Here is a 22,491-nt window from a genome sequence, read left to right as displayed (position 1 = left end):
ATTCATATTTTTGATCAAATTCAGTACGGCCTTACTGGATCATTCTATCTAAAATAGCACCCTATTATATTTTGTTCTTACCCTTCTTAGCAGTTACCATACCTGATATTATATTTATTTGCTTATTGCTTGTCTTCTCCACTGAAATATAATCTCCATGAGGGCAGGAACTTTGTTTTATTCTCTTTTGTATCTTCAGAATCTAGATCTGAGCCTGGATCATGGTAAATGCTCAGCACATATATATTTGTAATGTATGATTTTAAAAAAATATGTATTTATTTGGCTGCCCTGGGTCTTTGTTGTGGCAAAAGAGATCTTTAGTTGTGGCATTAGGGATCAAGTTCCCTGACCAGGGATTGAACCTGGGCCCCCTGCATTGGGATTTCCTTATTTGAGTTCAAAATCTGTCGTAAAGCAGCAGACACAATTCTCAGCATTAACACATTGGCCCAGGAACTGCTAACGAACATACAGTGCAGTGGTGCTTCAAGAAGTTTTGCAAAGGAGACGAGAGACTTGAAGATGAGGAGTGTAGTGGACAGTCATCAGAAGTTGACAACAACCAGCTAAGAGCATCATTGAAGCTGATCCTCTTATAACTACATGATAAATTGCCGAAGAACTCAGTGTCAAACATTCTGTCATTGTTCAGCATTTGAAGCAAATTGGAAAGGTGAAAAAGCACCCTTGGTAAGTGAGTATTTCATGAGCTGACTGCAAATCAAAAAAATCTTTGTTTTTAAGTGTTGTCTTCTCTTACTCTTACACAACAACAAAGAATCATTTCTTGATCGGATTGTGATGATTGATGAAAAGTGGATTTTATATGACAACTGGTGATGACCAACCAGCTCAGTGGCTGGACCAAGAAGCAGCTCCAAAGCATTTTCCAAAGCCAAATTGCACCCCCCCCAAAAAAAAGTCACAGTCACTTTTGGGTGGTCTGCTCCTAGTCTGATCCACTACAGTTTGCTGAATCCCACTGAAACCATTACATTTGAGAAGCATGCTCAGCAAATCGATGCAATGTACCAAAAACTGCAATGCCTGCAGCCAGCATTGGTCAACAGAATGGGCCCAATTCTTTTCCATGACAACATCAACTGCATGTCATACAACCAACACTTCAAAAGTTGAACCAATTGTGCTATGAAGTTTTGCCTCATCCACCGTATTCATCTGACCTCTCACCAACTGACTACCACTTTTTCAACTATCTTGACAACTTTTTGCATGGAAAATGCTTCCATAACCAGCAGGAGGCAGAAAATGCTTTCCAAGAGTTCACTGAATCCCAAGGCACAGATTTTTACTCTATAGGAATAAATAAACCTATTTCTTGTTGGCAAAAATGTATTGATTGTAATGGTCCCAACTTTGATTAATAAAGCTGTGTTTGAGTCTAGTTATAACGATTTAAAAATCACGGTCAGAAATCACAATTATGTTTGCCCCAACCTAATATTTTCTAAGGACGTGAAAACAAGCATTAAAAAAAATCTGGAAGGGAATTCAATTTTAGAGAGGGTGGAAAGTTGGGATCTAAGGTGGTGGTAAAAAGGGACTGTAGCTTTATCTGTAACATGCTAATTTTAAGAAAAGAGTATAAGTATAAATCTGACTTTTAATTTAAAAGTAATAAAATTTATAAAGCAGAGTTACGAACTTCAACTAGATCCTCCATATTTCACTAGCCCCTTTTTCTTTCAGTCTCTGTTAAACTTTTCTTCTTCTGAATGACAGTCTCATACCATCTGCCATCCTTTGAACAGAAAATTCTCCTGCCAAGAGAAAATAGAAGCCTTAAGAAAGGAAATTAAATAAGCCTTTTCTCCTGTCTTCTACATCTTAGTTCATTAACCTTATGTGAATTATTTACTTGCTCTTAAACCTGGTGGCTCAGACAGTAAAAAATCTGCCTGCTATACTGGAGATCTGGGTTCGATCCCCGGGTGGCGAAGATCCCTTGGAGAAGGAAAGACTACCCACTCCAGTATTCTTGCCTGGAGAATTCCATAGTCAAAGGAGCCTGATGAGCTACAGTCTATGTGGTTACAAAGAGTCGCACACAACTGAGTGACTAACACTTTCACTTTTCAAACCTGTATAGTTTTTGTATCACATTTGCATCTTTAAACTGATTAACAAGAATATTGCTTTTATCATTTATAATATGTGATGCCACTTGTCCTAACTTCCCTGTAGGAGCACTTTGTTGTTGTTTAGTCACCAAGTCGTGTCTGACTCTCTGCGATCCCACGGACTGTAGCCTGCCAGGCTTCTCTGTCCATGGCATTTCCTAAGCAAGAATACTGGAGTGGGCTGTAATTTCCTTTTCTAGCGAATGTTTCTGACCCAGGGATTGAACTGGAGGCTCCTGCACTGGCAGGTAGATTCTTTACCATTGAGCCACTAGGGAAGCCCGTAGGAGCACTGTACCACTGTTTTCAATTCCAAACACATAAACCGCTCACTTGAGCGGAGAAAGCATATCAAGGGTAGTTTCCCATGTTATTCTCTAATTAAGCTCCTTGTTGTTTCCTTCATAGCACTTAACGCAATTTTAAACTATTTTATCTTTCTCATTGGCTTACTTTTGTGTGCCCAGCTCTCTCACCACATCTATGAGCTCCAGGAAGCCAGTATCCACACCTTAGGTCCAGCACACACTGAACTGGTCACAGGCCTATAGTCAATGGGTCTATATGTTGACTGAATGAAAAGTAAGGAAGTCCTTCAACATTCTGCCCCTCTGCCCCCCATAACCCCAGGAACACCCACACCTTCTCTCCCCTAATGTTCCTGGGTACAATGAATGTCAGGGGTCTTCTGGCTAAAGCCATTCTCTCTCACCTCCGGAGGAAACGTCTTGCATCCTTGCATCTTCTATATCTTCTTTAACTTTATAATAATTTCCTATCAATACTCAAAGATGCTCCCAATTGCAACCAACCAACCAGAAACCCCTAACGTCCCGTTCTCAGGTTTCAAGTCAGCATGTGATCACCCTCTTCCCCTGAATTTCAGAACTCAGCCGTGTCCTATGTCCCTCCTTCTCCTCCGGCTCGTTTCAGGGAGTCTTAAAAGTGTTGGGATTTCCCCCAAAGATCCTGTACTTTTCAACCGCTGGTGAAAAGGCGGTAATCCTAGTGGGGACAGAGTCTGGGAAAGAGGAACTCCGACAAGGAAGTGCCGAGGAGTCAGGCGGGTTAAGGAGAAAGCTACGAAAAGCCCGAGGCAGATGTCACAGAGGACTGGTGTTGTGGAGACGACACGGGCCTCCGTGACGCTCCTGACCGAAACTAGACAGAGTGGGAGGCGCGCGCTCGCGTTCCGACTGTCCAGCCGCGCGCCCGGGCCCTATCTTCTCGTGCACAGCGGGGAAAGCGCGCGCTCGTGCGCCCAGCGGCCTCTGTGCGCCTGCGCTGCGGTTGCCGGGCACCAACCGGCGAAAAGACAACCTAGTGGAGGGGTGGCGGCAGTGGAGATTCCGGAAGCCCATCCTTCACCCGGAAATGGTTGTCGAGAAACATGGCGTTGCTGGTGCGAGTCCTTGTGAGTGAAGGAGTAATTATGTGCGGTCGCCCGCCGGACTCCCGGGTTGGAGTTGGAGAGGGCGGGACGGGAACAACTGGACAGAAGTGCAGGAGCGGAGCCTGTGCGGTAGCGGGGCTACTCGGCCGCCTTTCTGTGGGGAAACTGAGGCAGCTTCCCACTCCCCCGGCCCTCGATTTTTCCGTGCCTTCCCCGTCTTTGGAGAAGGGAGGAGAGTGACTTCAGACCGAAATTTGATGAAACTTGCTTTTCCTCGGTCACCACCTGTAACTCCTTCCCTTCAGGGAGAGAGAGATCCGGGTTCTAATTCCTGTTCTGTCACTAATGCACAGGGTAACCTTGGGCAAGTCACTTTAGGGCTTCAGAATCCCTAGGCGCAAAGGGAGGACGTAAATCTGCAAGTACTTTGAATTCTGAGGTCCTCTGGCTTTATCGTGGAGAAGGAAATGGCAGCCCACTCCAGTATCCTTGCCTGGAGAATCCCATGGACGGAGGAGCCTGGTAGGCTACAGTCCACGGGGGTCGCAAAGATTCGGACACTACTGAGCTACTTCACTTTCACTTGCTTTATCAGAGAGATCAGTAGGTTCATTCTTAACCTTAAAGCCAAGTGGAATACTGTTACAGGCTGTTGGAGTGAAAGCTGAAGGAGAACTTGGGTCATATCCGTTGTTTTTACTCTGCCTGGCGCAGTGTGTGGCACATCATAAGTGTTAAATATTTGTTGAAGGAATGAATGAAATAAGTTTGGAAGAACTATTATACGCTTGACTAATTAACGCCCATATGGGAAGCTGCTGCACCTCTTGTGCTTCAGTCCTGTCCTAGTGGATTCTTACTTCTAGGAATTAAATAGAACAAACATTAGGAGGATACAGAGCTTGGTTTCTAGTTATGGAAGGATGGGAGAGTTTATACTTTCAGCAAGTCTTTAAAAAACTAGGTCAAGGGCATTATTTTTTGTAGCAGATCTCTAGTCTTTCCCATTCTGTTGTTTTCCTCTATTTCTTTGCATTCCTACCTCTAGCTTTCCTTTGAGTTACGGTATTAGGGACACTTGTTTCTAATCTTTTTATATGTGGCTTGTATGGACCACATTTTACTTCTTGTATTTCTTGTCAGTCTAGCAAAGTACAGTGCCTTCTATTGTTGTGTAGTAAATGTTTGTTTGAAATGTAGCTCCTTCAAACAGAAAGTCACTCACTGAAGTAATTGTTGATGCCAGGGCAGAAATTGATTTGGATCTGAGGACTGCTGAGGAAATGGCAACTAGGATGTCAAAAGTGTTTTTAAGATGGATATTGGGGAGGGGGGCAGATGAGAATTTTGTTGGGCTGTAGATGTGAATGAATACCTTGACTCCTCTTGGAAGTTAGTGGCTGCCCCAGCTGAGCCCGCCACTGAGCTTGTGGACAGTTGCAGGTTCATTCCTTCTTCGTTGGTAGCATCCATTGAAACCACCTCTCTAACTGCTTCTATTAGTTGAATCTCCCCTCGCCCCATTTATCTCTTTCTAGTCGTCTTTTTAAGCAAAAAACCAAGAGTGGATAAGGAACGTCTCTTTCACTTTATGCTGTATACTGTAATTCTTTGAAGTCTTATCATGTGTTAAAGTGCAGTATGTGACAAAGCAACTTGGGACTAGAGAGTGACAATAAACAGGAAAGTAGCAGATATTTATTGATCCCTTATGCTGAAGAGGCATTTGGGTTAGGCATGGCGAGGAATTCACAAATAAAAGGAAAATGCACCTGTCTGGGAGTCGGAAGGGCCTTGTTTGAAAGCTTGGCCCCATTACCAACTGTGGGTATGGCCCTGAGCAAGTCAACTAATTTCTCTGAGCTTCAGGTTTTCTGAAGGGTAAATTTGATAGGGATGATCAGAGAATCAGTTGATACAAGTGATATTTTAATTGCTTTTCTTCCCTTTTATTCAGCAACTATTTTGAGTGTTTACTATGTCCTGGGAACTCTCCAGTGGACCCAAAATGGCAAACATAGACCTTATTCTCATGCTTGTAATCTAATAGAGACAAAAAAGAAAACTACTAATACAATTCTTGAAATGCTGTGATAGAAGTCTGAGCTAGGTGCTCTGGTAGCAGAGTAGAAAGGCAGCTAGCCCACACTGAGGATGAACATTTAGATACTTAATGAGAGAGCATTAGCTGGGGAATAGAGGAAAGGGCATAGAGCAGAAGCATTAGCTTGTGTTACTGTGCTAGACAGTCAAGGAGCTGTAAGTAAATCTCTTTGGCTGCCGTCTATGGGGTCACACAGAGTCGGACACGACTGAAGCATAGGGGCCCTTGTGGGGAAATGGCAGGAGAGGAGGCATTACCTTCCATGTCAGTGTTAGGAGTTGGAGATTTATCTTAAGGCAGAGGGAAGCCATTGAAATATTTTAAACAAAGGGAGGATTTATTTTTAAAGGTTTTTTTTTTTAAATATATTTACTCTTTTTTCTTATTTAAAAATTTGAAATTGAGGAATAATTGACATACAGTAAATCACATTTATTTAATTGTATAATTTGATAAGTTTTGATACAGTATATACCTGAAAAGTCATAATCATAATAAAATTAATGAACATATCTGTCACTCCCCCAAATTTCTTTGTGCCTTTTTCAGTCCTTTTCTTGTATTTGTCTGCCTATTTCCAACCACCCTTGATCAGGGGGAACACTTTGTTTCTCCTCTCATTTTTAAATTGAAATTAAAATTTTATTTTGAAAGTCCAAAAAAGTAAGAAAAAAATTCGACATAGTAAACACTCATATATTTACTACTAGATTTTTGTTTTAATAGATCCTTGTAACAGGGATGAATATAATAGATGGATCAGTCAGAGAGAGCTGAGATTAGAGTCCCGATGGTCAGTGAGAAACTACTTAAGTAATCCTGCTGCTGCTGCTGCTAAGTTGCTTCAGTCATGTCCGACTCTGTGTGACCCCATAGACGGCAGCCCATTAGGCTCCCCCCGTCCCTGGGATTCTCCAGGTAAGAACACTGGAGTGGGTTGCCATTTCCTTCTCCAGTGCATGAAAGTGAAAAGTGAAAGTGAAGTCGCTCAGTCGTGTCCGACTCTTTGCAACCCCATGGACTGCAGCCTAACAGGCTCCTCCATCCATGGGATTTTCCAGGCAAGAGTACTGGAGTGGGTTGCCATTGCCTTCTCCGAAGTAATCCTGGAAGAAGTGGCCCCTGTACTAAGGGGCCAGGGACAATGTGGTTAAAGAAGAAGGGGTGGTTTCAAGAGATACTGAGGAGAGAGAGTCTTGCAGTGCTTGGTGAGAGTTAGATGTAAAGGATGAAGAAGAGGGAAGAGTCTAACAGTGAGTTCCAAGTCAGCCTAGGATGAGTGATTTCATAGCAGTGTTCTTCACTCAGAAAATCTAGCTGGAAATTTTTTTTTTTTTCTTTTTTGCAGTTGGAGATCTGGTGTTCAGGAGAGAGAATTGAAATATAGGTTGTAGTTGAAACAAGAAGTTGTGATTTCTCGAGCAAGAATATTGATAGCTAATAGGGTGTTTACTATGCCATAATCACTCTTAAATGCTTTATATATGTGAACTTAACTAAATCCTTATGACAGCCCTTTGAAAAGGTAGGCACTATTATCTCCTCATTTTGCAGATTAAAAAAATCGAACCACTGAAAGGTAGTGTTCCTGGAACATTCTCATTAGTCTCACCTTTCTTTTTCCTCTTTCTGCCTTTTTGACCAGTTTTTACCCTTCTTCGCCAGTGGGTTTGGGAAGGAGGAGTAAACTGAAGCACTGCTATTGCTGAGTTGCTCGAGCAGAGGAACTGAACATTTAAGTAGTGTACTGGGACTTTATGGTTTTATGAGCTATTCTGGGCATTGGTAGTAATTTTTACTTTTCTTTGACAATAGTAGAAATTGCAGAAACTACACTATTTTACATTTATATCAGCAAAGCACAAGGGTTTAAATTTCTCCACATCTTTGCTGACATTGTTATTTTTTTTTTTTTAGTTCAGTTCAGTTGCTGAGTCGTGTCCAACTATTTGCAATCCCATGGACTGCGGCATGCCAGGCTTCCCTGTCCATCATCAACTCCCTGAGCTTGCTCACACTCATTTCCATCAAGTTGGTAATGCCATCCAACCATCTTATCCTCTGTCACCCCCTTCTCCTGCCTTCAATGTTTCCCAGCATCAGGGTCTTTTCCAATGAGTCGGTTCTTCGAATCAGGTGGCTAAAGTATTGGAGCTTCAGCATCAGTCCTTACAGTGAATATTCAGGATTGATTCCTTTAGGATTGGCTGGTTTGATCTCCTTGCAGTCCGAGGGACTCTCAAGAGTCTTCAACACCACAGTTCAAAAGCATCAATTCTTTGGTGCTCAGCCTTCTTTATGGTCCAGCTCTTACATTCGTACATGACTATTGGAAAAATTGTAACTTTGACTATATGGACCTTTGTTGGCAGTGTAATGTCTGCTTTTTAATATGCTGTCTAGGTGTGTCATAGTTTTTCTTCCAAGGAGCAAGCGTCTTAATTTCATGGCTGCAGTCACCATCTGCCGTGATTTTGGAGCCTGAAAAAATAAAGTCACTGTTTCCATTGTTTCTCCATCTGTTTGCCATGGAGTGATGGGACTGGATGTCATGATTTTAGTTTTTGAACGTTGAGTTTTAAGCCAGCTTTTTCACTCTTTTTTTTTAAATCATGGTGGCCATCATAGTGGGTATGAGATGATACCTTCTTATAGTTTTGATTTGTATTTCTTTAGTGATTACTGCTGTTAAGCATATTTCTTTTATGCTTATTGGCCTTTATGTATATCATTGGAGAAATGTCTATTCAAGTTCTGTGCCCATTTAAAAAAATGATTAGTTATTTCTGGCTGTTCAGGGTCTTCATTGCTGCATGTGGACTTTGGTTGTGGTGGGTGGGGGCTACTCTGTTGCAGAGCATGGGCTTCTTATTGCAGTGGTTTCTCTTGTGGAGCGTGGGCTCTAGGTGCACAGGCTTCAGTAGTTGCGGCACATGGCCTCAGTAGTTGTGGTTCCCAGGTTCTAGAACACAGGCTTGATATTTATGGTGCGTGGACTTAGTTGTTCCAAGGCATGTGGGGTCTTCCTGGATCAGAGATCAAACCTGTGTTCCTGCATTGGCTGGCGGATTCTTTTTTTTCTTAATGTTTTAAAATTTTACTTATTTTTGCCTGGGTCTTCACTGCTTTGCATGGTCTTTCTGTAGTTGTGGCAAGCGGGGACCACTCTAGTTGCAGTGCACAGGCTTCTCATTGTGGTGGCTTTTTGTTGCTGAGTATGGGCTCTAGGGTACAGGGGCTTCGGTAGTTGCCAGGGTCTAGAGCACACGCTCAGTGGTTGTGGCTCATGGACTTAGTTACTCCTTGGCATGTGGGATCATCCTAGATTAGGGATCAAACCTGTCTCCTGCATTGGCAGGTGGATTCTTTACCACTGAGCCACCAGGGGAGCCCTGTGCCTGTTTTTTTAAATCAGGTTATTTTTTTGTTTTTGAATTGTCTGAATTCTCTATGTTTTTAAGTCAGTCCATTATCAGATATATGATTTGCAAATATTTTCTCCCAGTCCATGGGTTGCCTTTTCAGTTTACTGATAGTATTTGATGCACAGAAGCTTTTAATTTTAATGAAGTCCAACTTAACTTTTTTATTGCCTCTGCTTTTGGTACTATATCTATGAAATCATTGCCCAATCTAAGGTCATGAAATGTTTCCCTTATGTTTTCCTCTAAGAGTTTCATAGTTTTAGGCCTTATGTTTAGGTCTTAGATCCATTTTGAGTTAATTTTTATATATGATGTAAGGTTTTACTATATTTTTAGTTATTTTCTTAGTGTTTGCTCTGGGAATTACAACTAATAACTTAATTTCTAATAATCTAAATTAAATACCAGTGTGATTTCAGTAATATATAAAAATTATGTTTCGATATTGCTTCATAATTTCCTTCCACCTTTGTGTCAGTATTGTCATTCAGATTACATCTTTATACATTGTGTGCGCTTCAGTACAGATTTATAGTTATTGTTTTATGCAGTGTCTTTTAAATTAAAAATGAAAGTAAGAAAATTATGGGCAAAATATTTATACTGTTTTAAAATGTATCCAAATATTTACCTTTATTAGTGCAATTTATTTCTTCATGTGGGTTTGAGTTTCTGTACTGTCAAAGGTATCATTTCAGCCTGCAGTTCTCCCTTTAGTATTTGTTGTAGGCCAGGTCTGTTGTTGACAGATTCTCTTAGTTTTTGTTTATATAGAAATTCTTAATTTTTCCTTCACATGTGAATGATAGTTTTGTTGGGTATAGAATTCTTGTTTGACATTCTCCCCTCTGCTAGTTCCAACATTTTGAGTATTTCATCCCACTGCCTTTTGGCTCCCATGTTTTTTGAGAAATATAGCTATTAATATTATTGAGGATCTCACACACAATGAGTCCCTTCTCTTACTGCTTCCAAGATTTATATCTTTCCACAACTTGATTGTGATATTTTAATGTGTGAATCTCTCTGCATTTGTCCTATTTGGAGTTAGTTGAGCTTCTTGAATTTATAGCTTGTTTTCCATCAAATTTTGCATATTTTCTGCCATTATTCACATATTTTTTTTTCCTGTTCTTGAAATTTCTCTCCTCTCCAGCTGACACTCCTTTTATACTTAATGTTGGTATGTTTGATGGTATAGGTACATTTGATGGTAGCTCTCTGAGGCGCTGTTAAATTTTCTTGGTTTTTTTTTCTTTCTGTTTCTTGGGTGGATAATCTCAATCTATTTTTAAGGTCACTGATTCTTTCTTTTGCTCAAATCTGCTGTTAAACTTTTCTAGTGACATGTTCATTTTCTTTATTGTTTTTTTCAACTCGAATTTTTATTTGGCTTTCTGTTAAAATTTCTCTTTATTGATATTCTTTATTTGGTGAGATACTGTTCTCATACTTCATTTTAGTTCTTTAGACATGATTTCCTTTAGATGTTAAATTTTTTAAATAGCTGATTCAAAGTCTTTGTTTAGTTGGTCTGATGTCGAGGGTTCTTCAGGGGCAGTTTCTGTTGATTTTTTTTCCCCTTGTATGAATCATACTTTTTGTTTTATTGTCTTTCATAACTTTTTGTTGAAAACTGAACATTTTAAATAATATTATGCCGTGTTGGAGAAGACTCTTGAAGGTCCCTTGGACTGCAAGGAGATCAACCCTGGGATTTCTTTGGAAGGAATGATGCTAAAGCTGAAGCTCCAGTACTTTGGACACCTCATGAGAAGAGTTGACTCATTGGAAAAGACTCTGATGCTGGGAGGGATTGGGGGCAGGAGGAGAAGGGGATGACCGAGGATGAGATGGCTGGATGGCATCACGGACTCGATGGACGTGAGTCTGAGTGAATTCCGGGAGATGGTGATGGACAGGGAGGCCTGGCGTGCTGTGATTCATGGGGTCGCAAAGAGTCGGACATGACTGAGCGACTGAACTGAACTGAACTGAACTAATGCGGCAGCTCTGGAGATCAGGACTTTTCCCAGAGTTTGCTGTTACTTTTCTGTTTAGTGACTTCTCTGAATTAATTCTGTCAAGTCTGTATTCTTTGTTTTGTGCTCTCTGCTCATTTAGCTTAGTGGTCAAGTAATGACTGGATGGAGATTTCCTTAAATGCCTGGAACCAGTAAGTCTCTCAGTATTTGTTGAGGGGCTCTGCATGCATTTAGGTGCATGCTTTCAGTATTCTGCCGGTCATTTGACTGTTCTGCCTTAACCCTCACTTCCTGCTTGTGCAGTAACTCAGGGCCAACCAGAGATGAGAGCTTTAGGGCAGTTTCAGATCTTTCCTTTTCTGGGGGTGGACACAGACCTGAGCATCCACATGGCCTTCAGATTCCCAGGAATGTGTCAGAGCTTTTCAAGGCTCCTATCTCATTCCCTTGATTCTCCTTTAAACTTTTGGTTAGCCTTTTATTTTCCCAAGTATTATCTACTGCCTCAGGCAGTCACAGAGTTTAACAGTTGCCTCTGTTTTGATGGTTGGATGGCATCATCGACTCAATGAACAGGAGTTTGAGCAAACTCCAGGAGATAGTGAAGGACAGGAGAGCCTAGCATGCTGCAGTCCACGAGGTCGCAGAGAGTCGGACGTGACTGAGCGACTGAACAACAACAAACGAATAGCTCCTGGGGAAAATGGTTTTCATACTGGGAGAGTTCCTCTTGGACAGATGGAATCTTCCAGGGAACTGCTAGACAGATCAAATAATTCCAGACATTTGTGAATAAGGTTTGAGGAGCTTCAAGCCCATTCAGGATTCAACTTTTCTCCAGAGAAGACTGGCTCCTTTTAATAAATATTGCTGTTTGGAAGCCAAGTTTGGATGCTCCATGTAGTCATTGCAACTGGGGTTTCATTGCTTCCAGGCTTTATCAGTACAGGGGTAGGAAATACACGTATGTGTGTACATATACACGTGCTTCCCTGGTGGCTCAGTGGTAAAGAACCCGCTGACCAATGCAGGAGACACGGCTGTGATCCCTGGGTTGGGGACATCCCCTGGAGAAGCAAATGGCAACCCACTCCAGTATTCTTGCCTGGAAATCCCATGGACAGAGCAGCCTGGTGGGATGTGGTCCATGGGATCACAGAAGAGTCAGACTTGGCTTAGCAGCTAAACAACAACAATATACATATACATAAATACACATATATATTGATTTCTTTATTTATCTCTCTATATTAAAAACTCATAGCAGTTACTCTAAATCCAGCCCAGTAGCACAGGGTTTATTCTATCCTTTTGCCTTTTCATATTGGTTAACTCCTTTCTCTGATAGAAACCCAACCCCTCATCCTTAACATATTTACTAATTTGCTCAAATCTTGCATTTGTGAATTTACTCACTAAAATTTATTTGTAACCCAAATCAATACTTGTGCTTTTGCAGTTATTTGTGGACATGTGCAGAGGGGTGAAAAATTTGACTCTAACTTTCATATTACTAGCTGAGGTGATACTTTGACTTTCTGTTTCAGCTCTTATATTGTAAACAGATATCCTTTTCATAGTCTATTTAGTGACTTTTTTTTTTTTGTTTTGCATTTTTGTGCTTTTGTTCCTGACTTGCCTGTGTAAAATGCATCCCACATGTAGTGCTAAAGTGCTGTCTAGTATTGCTAAGTGCAATAAGGCTGTGATGTTTCTTATGGAGAAAATTCATATGTTAGAGAAGTTTTTTCAGGAGTGAGTTATAGTTCTGTTCGCTGTGAGTTCAATGTTAGTGAACCAACGTATTTGACATAATGAATTAACATGTATTAAATAAGGTGTCTTTAAACAGAAACACACAAAACAAGATCATATATTGATTGGCTGATGAAAACGTGTGACCAGAGGCTTGCAGGAACCTAATTCTCTATTTCTCCTAGGAGCAGTGTTTCATTGTTTGTGAACTCTTGTTTGTGGTCACTTTGTAAAATGTAACTATGGGGAATAGGAGAATCGACTATCTGTAAAGTCTTTTCACAGCTCATGAGTGAGCAAAGTAAAATATTGTGTGTCTTTAAAACCACATGAAGAAACAGTCTGTGGGTTGATTAAAGTGTAGTCAGAAAAAGAGCTAATGTGTCAGAATATTTTGAAATACAATGTAAAATCACCTGCAAATTGGAAATGCCCAAGAAATGCAAACAGAAAACCTATCTTTAAAATTTTGGTTTTGAAATGTTGATGACACAAAAGGATGATAAAACCAGTTCCCACTTATAATGGTGTTTATAGTATCCTAAGTTAAAATAATAATTTTAAACCACTGGAACTTTTTTCTGAACTTAGGAGAATTGAAGTTTGCTAATTGTTGTAGACCTAATATATTAGTACCTATAAGAGAATGATCAGTACTTCCACAGATTTATATATTTATAAATGAAGTGTTGGGAGAGATGGGAAGGGAAAAGGACTTAGTAGAGTCCTTTTCCCAGTAGAACCAGAATTTGGCGTCTAGGTCGAAGCAAATGAGCTCATGGGTTGGGTAGAAGTGAAGAAGAGAGTCTCAGAGGAATTGACTGCACAGGGATTAGCTTGTGTGGAGAGGAGCAGTAATTCTCAAAGCAGGGAATATGAGTCAGGTTTTGGAACTGCTGAGTGGAGAATGCAGGGCAGGATATGTAAATATATTGATGGGTCTAGAAGAGTCCAGTTGGTAAAGATCAGGTGTTTGACTACAGAGGTACTTGGAGGGACTGCAGGCTTTTGAGAATGGGAATTCCAGGTTCAAAACAGTATTTTGAGAAAATGGTTCTTGCTGCTGTGGTAATTTGCTGGGGAAAGAGGAGTTTCTTACATAAGTCAGTAACAGTTGTTAATAGCAGAAATGAAGCGTTTGTGTGTGTGTTTTAGTGTTACTTAAGTGCTTTCACAAGTGGTCCTTGGGATACTCCTGTGAGGTAGCTTTTATTATTACCACTTTAAAAGAAAAAGTATATATTTGGCTGTGTCAGATCTTAGTTGTGGCATGTGGGATCTTTCATTCTGCATGTAGGCAGGCTTCTCTCTAGTTGCAGCCTGCAGGGTTGCATGGGCTCAGTATTTGGGCTTATTTGCCCCATGGTATTTGGATCCTTAGTTCCCCAACCAGGGATCGAACCCAAGTCCCCTGCATTGCAAGACAGATTCTTAACCACAGGACCACCAGGGAAGTCCCTATTTTCACTTTTACATAGGGGAAACGGAGTGTCCAGAGTGTTGAGTCACAGTTTCATGGTCACACAGCTGTTTAATGGTAGGCTTGCAATTTAAACACCTCAGTTTCAATTAAGGAGTTGGACACACAACTATTGTTATAGGATTAGAGAAGGAAAGGACAGAGCTAATTGCTCCTTTCTTTTAATAAGAAGTAGTATTGGCATGAGACCAAATAGGATCAAATATTAGAGAAAATTTTGTTGACGTTGGAAAACATATGATGAAATTCTTCAGAAACCTCCAAAGTTTGCATTGTTCCTGCTTGTAATTTCCTCTTACCCTTTACCAACCGCCCCTCCCCGCCACCGTGTTTGGGCCTGAATCTGCTGAAGTTTCATCTTACCATATATTTACATTTTTAGGAAAGGAACTGTCTGACACTGATCTGCTAAATGTGTCAGCTGTTAGTAAACAAGAAGCCAATAATTGTATATCATTTGAAAACAATCCCAGCAGGTAAAACCTCTGCTGAAATAAAATCCTGTTTTTAAGCTTTAATTTTCATTTGGAACATACGTTGCTATGAGTAGCCTATTAGAAACAGTTACACAGTTTTAGAAATGAGATACTTTGGAAAGCATCTCTAGGTTTAAAATTCTTAACACCTCTTTCCCAGTTTCCCCTGGCCCTTCCTGCCTACTATGAGGAAATGGAGATTCAGCTTCAAGGTAATATTTTATTGAGTTGGACATACTGCAAAGTATATTTTTCCCCTTAAAATCTTGAAAGGTTAGGGATTTTCATTTATTTTATAGAAGAGGCAGTGAAGACTCATAGTTCACTGACAGTGGAGCTGTGAGTCAGATCAGTGCTTTCTAAGTACAGGACTCGTCCCATAGTATTATGCTGTATTTTAATTGGTTCAGGACTAGGTCACAGAGTGTTAGAGCTAGGACTTTGGAGATATTTCCTTTACCTTTTCATTCCGTAAATGAGCTTGGATCCAGGAATTGGGCTGCTTGGATTCAAATCTTAATCCCAGCATGTATTAACCATATGATTTTGGGAAGTTACTTATCCTATCCTTACTTCCATTTCTTTATCCATATACGTGGGATAGTAACAGTAGTAACGTGGATTTGATCCCTAGTCCAGGAACATCCCTGGAGAAGGAAATGGCAACCCACTCCAATATTCTTGCCTGGGAAATCCCATGGTCAGATGAGCCTGACAGGCTACAGTTCATGGGGTTGCAAAAGAATCAGATACAACTCAGAGACTAAACAGCAACAATAAATATTACTAATGATTGTTAAGAGGAAAATGAGCATCATAGAGGTTTCAGTCAGTTCAGTTCGGTTGCTCAGTCGTGTCCAACTCTTTGCGACCCCATGAATTGCAGCACACCAGGCCACCCTGTCCATCACCAACTCCCAGAGCTTACCCAGACTCATGTCCATTGAGTCGGTGATGCCATCCAGCCATATCATCTTCTGTCGTCCCCTTCTCCTCCTGCCCCCAATCCCTCCCAGCATCAGGGTCTTCTCAAATGAGTCAACTCTTCGCATGAGGTGGCCAAAGTATTGGGAGTTTCAGCTTCAGCATCAGTCCTTCCAATGAACACCCAGGACTGATCTCCTTTAGGATGGACTGGTTGGCTCTCCTTGCAGTCCAAGGGACTCTCAAGAGTCTTCTCCAACACCACAGTTCAAAAGCATCAATTCTTCGGTGCTCAGCTTTCTTCACAGTCCAACTCTCACATCTGTGCATGACCACTGGAAAAACCATAGCCTTGACTAGATGGACCTTAGTCGGCAAAGTAATATCTCTGCTTTTGAATATGCTATCTAGGTTGGTCATAACTTTCCTTCCAAAGAGTAAGTGTCTTAAAAATTTCATGGCTGCAGTCACCATCTGCAGTGATTTTGGAGCCCAGAAAAATAAAGTCTGACACTGTTTCCACTGTTTCCCCATCCATTTGCCATGAAGTGATGGGACCAGATGCCATGATCTTAAGTTTTCTGAATGTTGAGCTTTAAGCCAACTTTTTCACTCTCCACTTTCACTTTTATCAAGAGGATTTTTAGTTCCGCTTCATAAGGGTGGTATCATCTGTATATCTGAGGTTATTGATATTTCTCCCAGCAATCTTGATTCCAGCTTGTGCTGCTTCCAGCCCAGTGTTTCTCATGATGTACTCTGCATAGAAGTTAAATAAGCAGAGTGACAATATACAGCCTTGACGTACTCCTTTTCCTATTTGGAACCAGTCTGTTGTTCCATGTCCAGTTCTAACTGTTGCTTCCTGGCGTGCTACTTCTAAAGATTATATTAAAGTAGCTGAGTTTAAACTAGAATCTGGATCTTTGACTCCTAGTATTGTAGTTGATGGGGCTTCACAGGTGACACAAAGGTAAAGAATCCGCCTGCCAATGCAGGGGACGTGGGTTTGATCCCTGGGTTGAGAAGATCCCCTGGAGTAGGAAATGGCAACTCATTCCAGTTTTCTTGCCTGGAAAATTCCATAGACAGGAGCCTGGCTGGCTATAGTCCATGGGATCGCAAAGAGCTGAATGACTGAACGACTAAGCTCACACACACATGCACACACATTGCAACTGATGCTTGGTAAGGTGTTTTCAGACAGTTTGTATGTCTACTCTTCATTATGACCCTATCAGGTCTACAGAGAGAAACCCTTGGATTCCCCAGAGTTGGTTCCTAGGATAGAGATTTCCAGTACTGTGTACAGGGATGCCATTTATACAGTGGATTGCATTTCAGATTCGTAAAATAAAGTATTCTTCTCATTGAGCAAGATAGAGCTCCTCCTGTCTCCAGTCGAACCTTTCACTTTCGTCCAGAGACCTTTTTGAGGTCAGTTAATGCCAGAGGGGAAAATTGGACCTCACTCATAGCTCTAACAGCCATTTAGTATCCCTTTGTCTTGGAAGTCAAGTTGCCCAAGTATATTTTCCCACCCTAAAAATTTAAGCCCTAGTTTCTTCATCCTTTTTGGGATAATGGTAATGCCAGCACTATTTTGTGTAAAGGGATTTTATGAAGAGCAGATAAATCAGTATTTATGAAAATGATAAGCTAACTGTAAAATGCCTGAATTAGGTTTATTTTGTTACTGTTCTAAGAGGAAGCTCATGTCCTACAGTTCAAGTCAGCTCTTACCAGAATCCTTTTAGTCTGTGGTAGGCAAGGGTGCATTTTATCTTTGGAGAGATGAGCATGGGCAGCCTTGGTCCTGGTCCTGTTTTGGAAGTTCTCCTTTCATTTGCCCTGTTCTAGAAGGATTTCTAGACTTAGATACACTCTTTGCCTTCTACACATGGAGTCTGATATAGATTCCTGACTATGTTTTTCTTTCTCTAGAGGAACCAGATTAGCATCTCCCAGTGGGTTCCAGGATGCAGCCGATTGCTACTTGTGTCTCGTACACAGGGACAGCAGGGCAGGACTCTGTCTGGTACTTTCCAGGTAAGATTTGTTGTTCCTTTGCTTGCTATGAAAAAACCTTAGTGTTAATGTGCAAATGTCATGTATTTATAGATTAACCAACCAAATTGTGTGATGGAAAAACCTCATGAGACCACTTCTGGGTCTCTGTGGTGCCAGCTCAGGACTGATCCTTACTGTATGGTGTCTAGGGCGTGGCTTCTAAATACCCCAGTGGTGGAACTTAGCCTAGGATACCATGGTCCAGTCTGATGATTTTTACTGTTGGGAGTGTTTCCAGATATTCATCTGAGAGTTAACCTTTCTTTGGTTTTCTTCTTGTAGCCACTTTTACCTGGAGTAAGAAAATGTTTCTTTTTTTCCTTTTTATGAACATAAAATTAGAGGAACAATTATTTGAGGCCTTAGTTTACCACTGATCACCTGATCCATTATAATGTAGTCTACTTTGGACCCTCGTTGAGGATTTCTTTTCCTGATTTTTGCTAATTATACAAATAATTCAATAATAAAGGTAATAAAAATCACCCATGATTTCAAATCTGAAAACATCTGCTGGTCCTTTTCCAGTCTTTGAGTATGTGTGTGTGTGCTAATTTTTTCCTTAGGTACTTGAACAAATATCTACAGAATTTTATTTTCTGGTGCTTTTTCACGTATTAGAGCAGACATTATTCATGTTTTAGACATATTCCATAATTAAATTTTGAAATGACTACATGTTATTCTATTTATTTAGCCTTTATTTATGTTAAAATTATTTCTAATTTTTTTGCCATAGTAGACTTTAATGTGGTTACCATTTTCTTGCTGTATAGTTTTTCTTATTTTAAATTATTTATTAAGGATAAACTAGGAAAGTACACCCTAGGTCAAAGGGTGTGAGCAATTTTCCTCTCCAAAAAGTTGTTTTAATTTATACTGCCACCAGCAGTGTTTATATAACTAGTTTTTCATCATTACTTCCCCTAAATTGTATTTTTTTTAAAAATTTATTTATCTTCTGTCTCGGGTCTTAGTTGCATCATGCAGGATCTTTGTTGCTGTGCATAGACCCCTCCGGTTGTGGCTTGTGGGCTTAGTTGCCCTGAGGCATGTGGGATCTTAGTTTCCTGACCAGGGTTCGAACCCACGTCCCCTGCATTGAAAGGCAGAACCACTGGACCACCAGGGAAGTCCCTAAACTGGATGTTTTTTAAAAATTTAAACTAATTGGGTAGAAAATATTATCTTGTTTTGCTTAGCATTTCTTTATCAGGGTTAAACATTTTTCTGTGTTTATCAGTTGTATTCTGGTTTGTAAAAACTGTATGCTTTTATCATTTCTTCATTTATCTACTGGGAATTTATTTTTATTACCAATTTATGTAAATTCCTTTTGTAGCCATTGATCTTTTCATATTTAATGCAATGAAAATTTATTTTTGATGTGTAAATTATATACTATGTAATTTATTTATATAAATATGTTAACATATTTAAAATGCAGGGCAATTCTCTTCAATTAGTATATAAGTCCTGCCCTTCTGAGAATGTCTTGTTTGTCCCTGTATTTCCTGGGCTTCTAACTGAGTCTGGCACAGAGGAGGCAATAAATGAATGAATGAAGAATATATTTGTGCGGAAGAGGGATCTATTTTAGATAGTCAGGTAGCTATTTCTTTTCAGAAGTTTTTGGGCTGTGTTCTGCTTTTGTCTGTGTATGCATTGAAAAATTATTTATTTTTGGCTGTGCCTGGTCTTCATTGCTGCCTGGGCTTTTATCTAGTTGCAGAGACCAGGGGCTACTCTCTAGCTGGGGAGCCTGGGCTTCTCTTAGTTGCAGAGTGCAGGTTCTAGAGCGGGCAGCTTCATTAGTTATGGCGCTGGGGCTCAGTAGTTGTGGCGCATGGGCTTAGTTCCCCTGAGGCATGTGGAATCTTCCTAGACCAGGGACGGAACCTGTGTTCCCTGCATTGACAGGCAGATTTTTTAACCACTGGACCACCAGGGAAGTCCTAGAAAATTTTAATAGAATTTATCCTGTAGCTTTAAATCATTTGTAAATAAGGTGTGCATAGGAGGTGAAAGGGGGAGCTCATTTTATCAGTCTCTGACTTGGGCCTCATTCTTTGAATCAATAAACATTTCTTGGGTACCTAATATGTACCAGGTACTGTACTAGGTTCTCAGATAGCATTATAGCAAGGCATCCATGTAAATAACTTGGAGTTGTTTATCTCATACTGACAAGATGTGATTTCAGCCATTGTAAATAAACTGGACATTTTGTCACGTTGACCATACCTCCCTGGTACATCTTCCCAGTTTTGAGTTCTGGTTGGAAAACTCTGCCTCAGAATGACATCCTCAGGCGCATGTCCGAGAGGGAGGCAGATTTGGCTCAGAATGAGGAAGAACCTTGTGTTAACTAAAATTGTGGTGTAATGGAATGTGTTGGCTATATTTGGCAAAGTAAATTTACTCTTACTGGAAATATTCAAGCAATGATTGGAAGACTGTGTTGGGGCATGACATAAAAGTATCTTTCACTGGGTGAATGGTAGTATCAGAAGATCTCTAAGGTAATGTCCATTGCTATAATCCTTCTATTGTTTTCAAAAGGCTAGGGACATTGAATTCTCAACTATCTTCTCTAAATAACCTCTTGAAGTTCTATCATACTTTGATGAGTCTACTTTAAAATTTTTTTAAATTTTGAAATAAATTAAACATAAAAATGTGATAAAAATAGTAGTGTTCCCATATATCCTTCATCTAGCTTCCTTTAATGTTAACATCTTATGTGACCATAGTGCAGTTATTGAAACCAGGAAGTCAACACTGATGTAATGCTGTTAAATAATCTGTATACCTATTCCAGTTTTTTCCTCCCATTAATTCCTTTGTTGGTTCTCGGTTTGGGTTTGTCTAATATTTTCTTAAAATTAGACTAAGGCTATGCGTTTTTGGAAAAAGTGACATTGTTTCCTTCTCAGTGTGTCTTATCAGGGGATACATGATGCCAATATGTCTTATTACTGGTGATGTTAACCTTGGTCACTTGGTTATTAATTAAAGTTACTGTTTTCCCCTTTGTAATTAGTATCTTGTGAGAAGATACTTTGAGATGGTACAGATTTCTCATCATACTTTTGCTCATTACTTTTAGCGTCCATTGATGGTTCTTTTTTTTAATGGTATGTAATAATTACTTTAAAAATTATGATAAAATACACATAACAAAGTTACCATCATTTTTAAGTATGCAATTCAGTAGTGTAAAATATAGTCACAGTGTTAAACAGTATATATCTAGAGATTTTTCATCTTCCAAAACTGAAAATGTATACCCCCGCCTGCCATTGGCAACTACCTTTCCAGCTTTCTGTTTCTATGATTTTGACAACTTTAATGCTACGTATGGCGCTTCCCAGGTGTCACTAGTGCTAAAGAACCTGCTGCCAGTACAAGAGACACAAGAGATGTGGGTTTGATCCCTGGGTGGGCCCTGGAGTAGGAAATGGCAACCCACTCCAGTATTCTTGCCTGGAAAATTCCATGGGTCACAAAAGAGTCAGACATGACTGAGCAACTGAGTACAGTGCTACATATGAGTGGAATCATACAGTATTTGTCTTTCTGTTACTTATTTTGCTTGGCATGAAGTCTTCAAAGTTCATTTGTGTTATAGCATGTGACAAGATTTTTTTTCTTTTTTAAAAGCTGTATAATATTCCATTGTATTTATATATTACAGTTTCTTTATCCATTGTTCTGTCAGTGGGCATTTGGGTTGCTTCCACATCTTGGCTATTGTGAAAAATGCTTCAGTGAAGATAAGTGTGAAAATATCTCTTCAAGCTCCTGCTTTAAATTTTTCTAGTTTTTAATATTTAGCTACAAGTGGTGTTGCTGTATCATGTGATAATTCTATTTATGGTTCTTGACTGCAGTAGTCATTACTGTGGTGTTTGCTTGATGGTCATTTTCTAATTCCATCAATACCTACTCCATTTGTTTACTGGAATTCTACTGTAAGGATGAGCTGTCATTTCCTCTCCATTTATTTGTTTATTCAATTATTTTGTTTGTATCAGTATGAGGTAATGGATATTTATTCTGTGAGTTATAATCTATTCTCATTATTTATTTTGTCGATCAAATTGTCCCATGTTTGGCTGTTGAGAGCCGCTTCAAGTTCTTTTCTACGTTCCTTCAGTTTTTGAACACTTCTTTATTTCTTGGGCACCACAAGATGTTTCAGGTTCATGCTGTATTTAATTTGCTCTAGTCCTAGAGTCAACAGTTTCCCAGGGGAGCCCTGGTTCCTTTTATTGGTGAATAATATTAGGAATATTTAGAAATTAAGATCTGGTGCTGCGTGTACATTAGCCAATGTTGAACTCTACTTAGGTTTTTGAAATCAGCTAGGGGAGAGAAGAGAGCTCTGAATATGTTTTACCTCTTAAGGAACTTTACTTTTTTGAGCCTTAGAGTCCTTATTTCTAAAATGGGAAAAAATAGTATCAACTTTGCAAGATTGCTGTGAGATAACAAAAGTAAAACAGCAAGCATACAGATGCTGGGCATATGGGAGATCTTTAGTAAATTGTAACTATAGTTTTTGTTGCTATTTATGTTCATGCTCCTTGGGTAAATTTTCTCCTCATCTTGTAAATGGAAACTTAAAAAAATTTTTTTTGTCCTAAAACTACCTTAAGTTGCAACCTCTCCTGGGTCTTAGTTTCCTCATCTGTGAAAGGAAAAGGTTGGACTTAGAAGATCTCTGAGATTC

General features: G+C 39.9%; 1 protein-coding gene across 2 annotated transcripts in view; it reads left to right on the top strand.

Moving 5' to 3' along the window:
- Positions 1 to 3,527: 3,527 nt before the first annotated feature.
- Positions 3,528 to 22,491, top strand: part of UQCC1 (ubiquinol-cytochrome c reductase complex assembly factor 1) — a 94,233-nt gene continuing 75,269 nt past the window's right edge. For both annotated transcript variants that reach the window (XM_068987298.1, XM_068987297.1), the window contains exons 1-2: positions 3,528 to 3,558; positions 17,631 to 17,735. In XM_068987298.1, coding sequence (XP_068843399.1) covers positions 3,535 to 3,558; positions 17,631 to 17,735 — 129 coding nt within the window. In that variant the 5' untranslated portion in view covers positions 3,528 to 3,534. The remainder of the gene's footprint in view (positions 3,559 to 17,630; positions 17,736 to 22,491) is intronic.

The sequence above is a fragment of the Capricornis sumatraensis genome, chromosome 15, assembly GCF_032405125.1.
Source record: "Capricornis sumatraensis isolate serow.1 chromosome 15, serow.2, whole genome shotgun sequence".
Lineage (NCBI taxonomy): Eukaryota > Metazoa > Chordata > Mammalia > Artiodactyla > Bovidae > Capricornis > Capricornis sumatraensis.
This window is presented reverse-complemented; position numbering and strand designations above follow the sequence as displayed.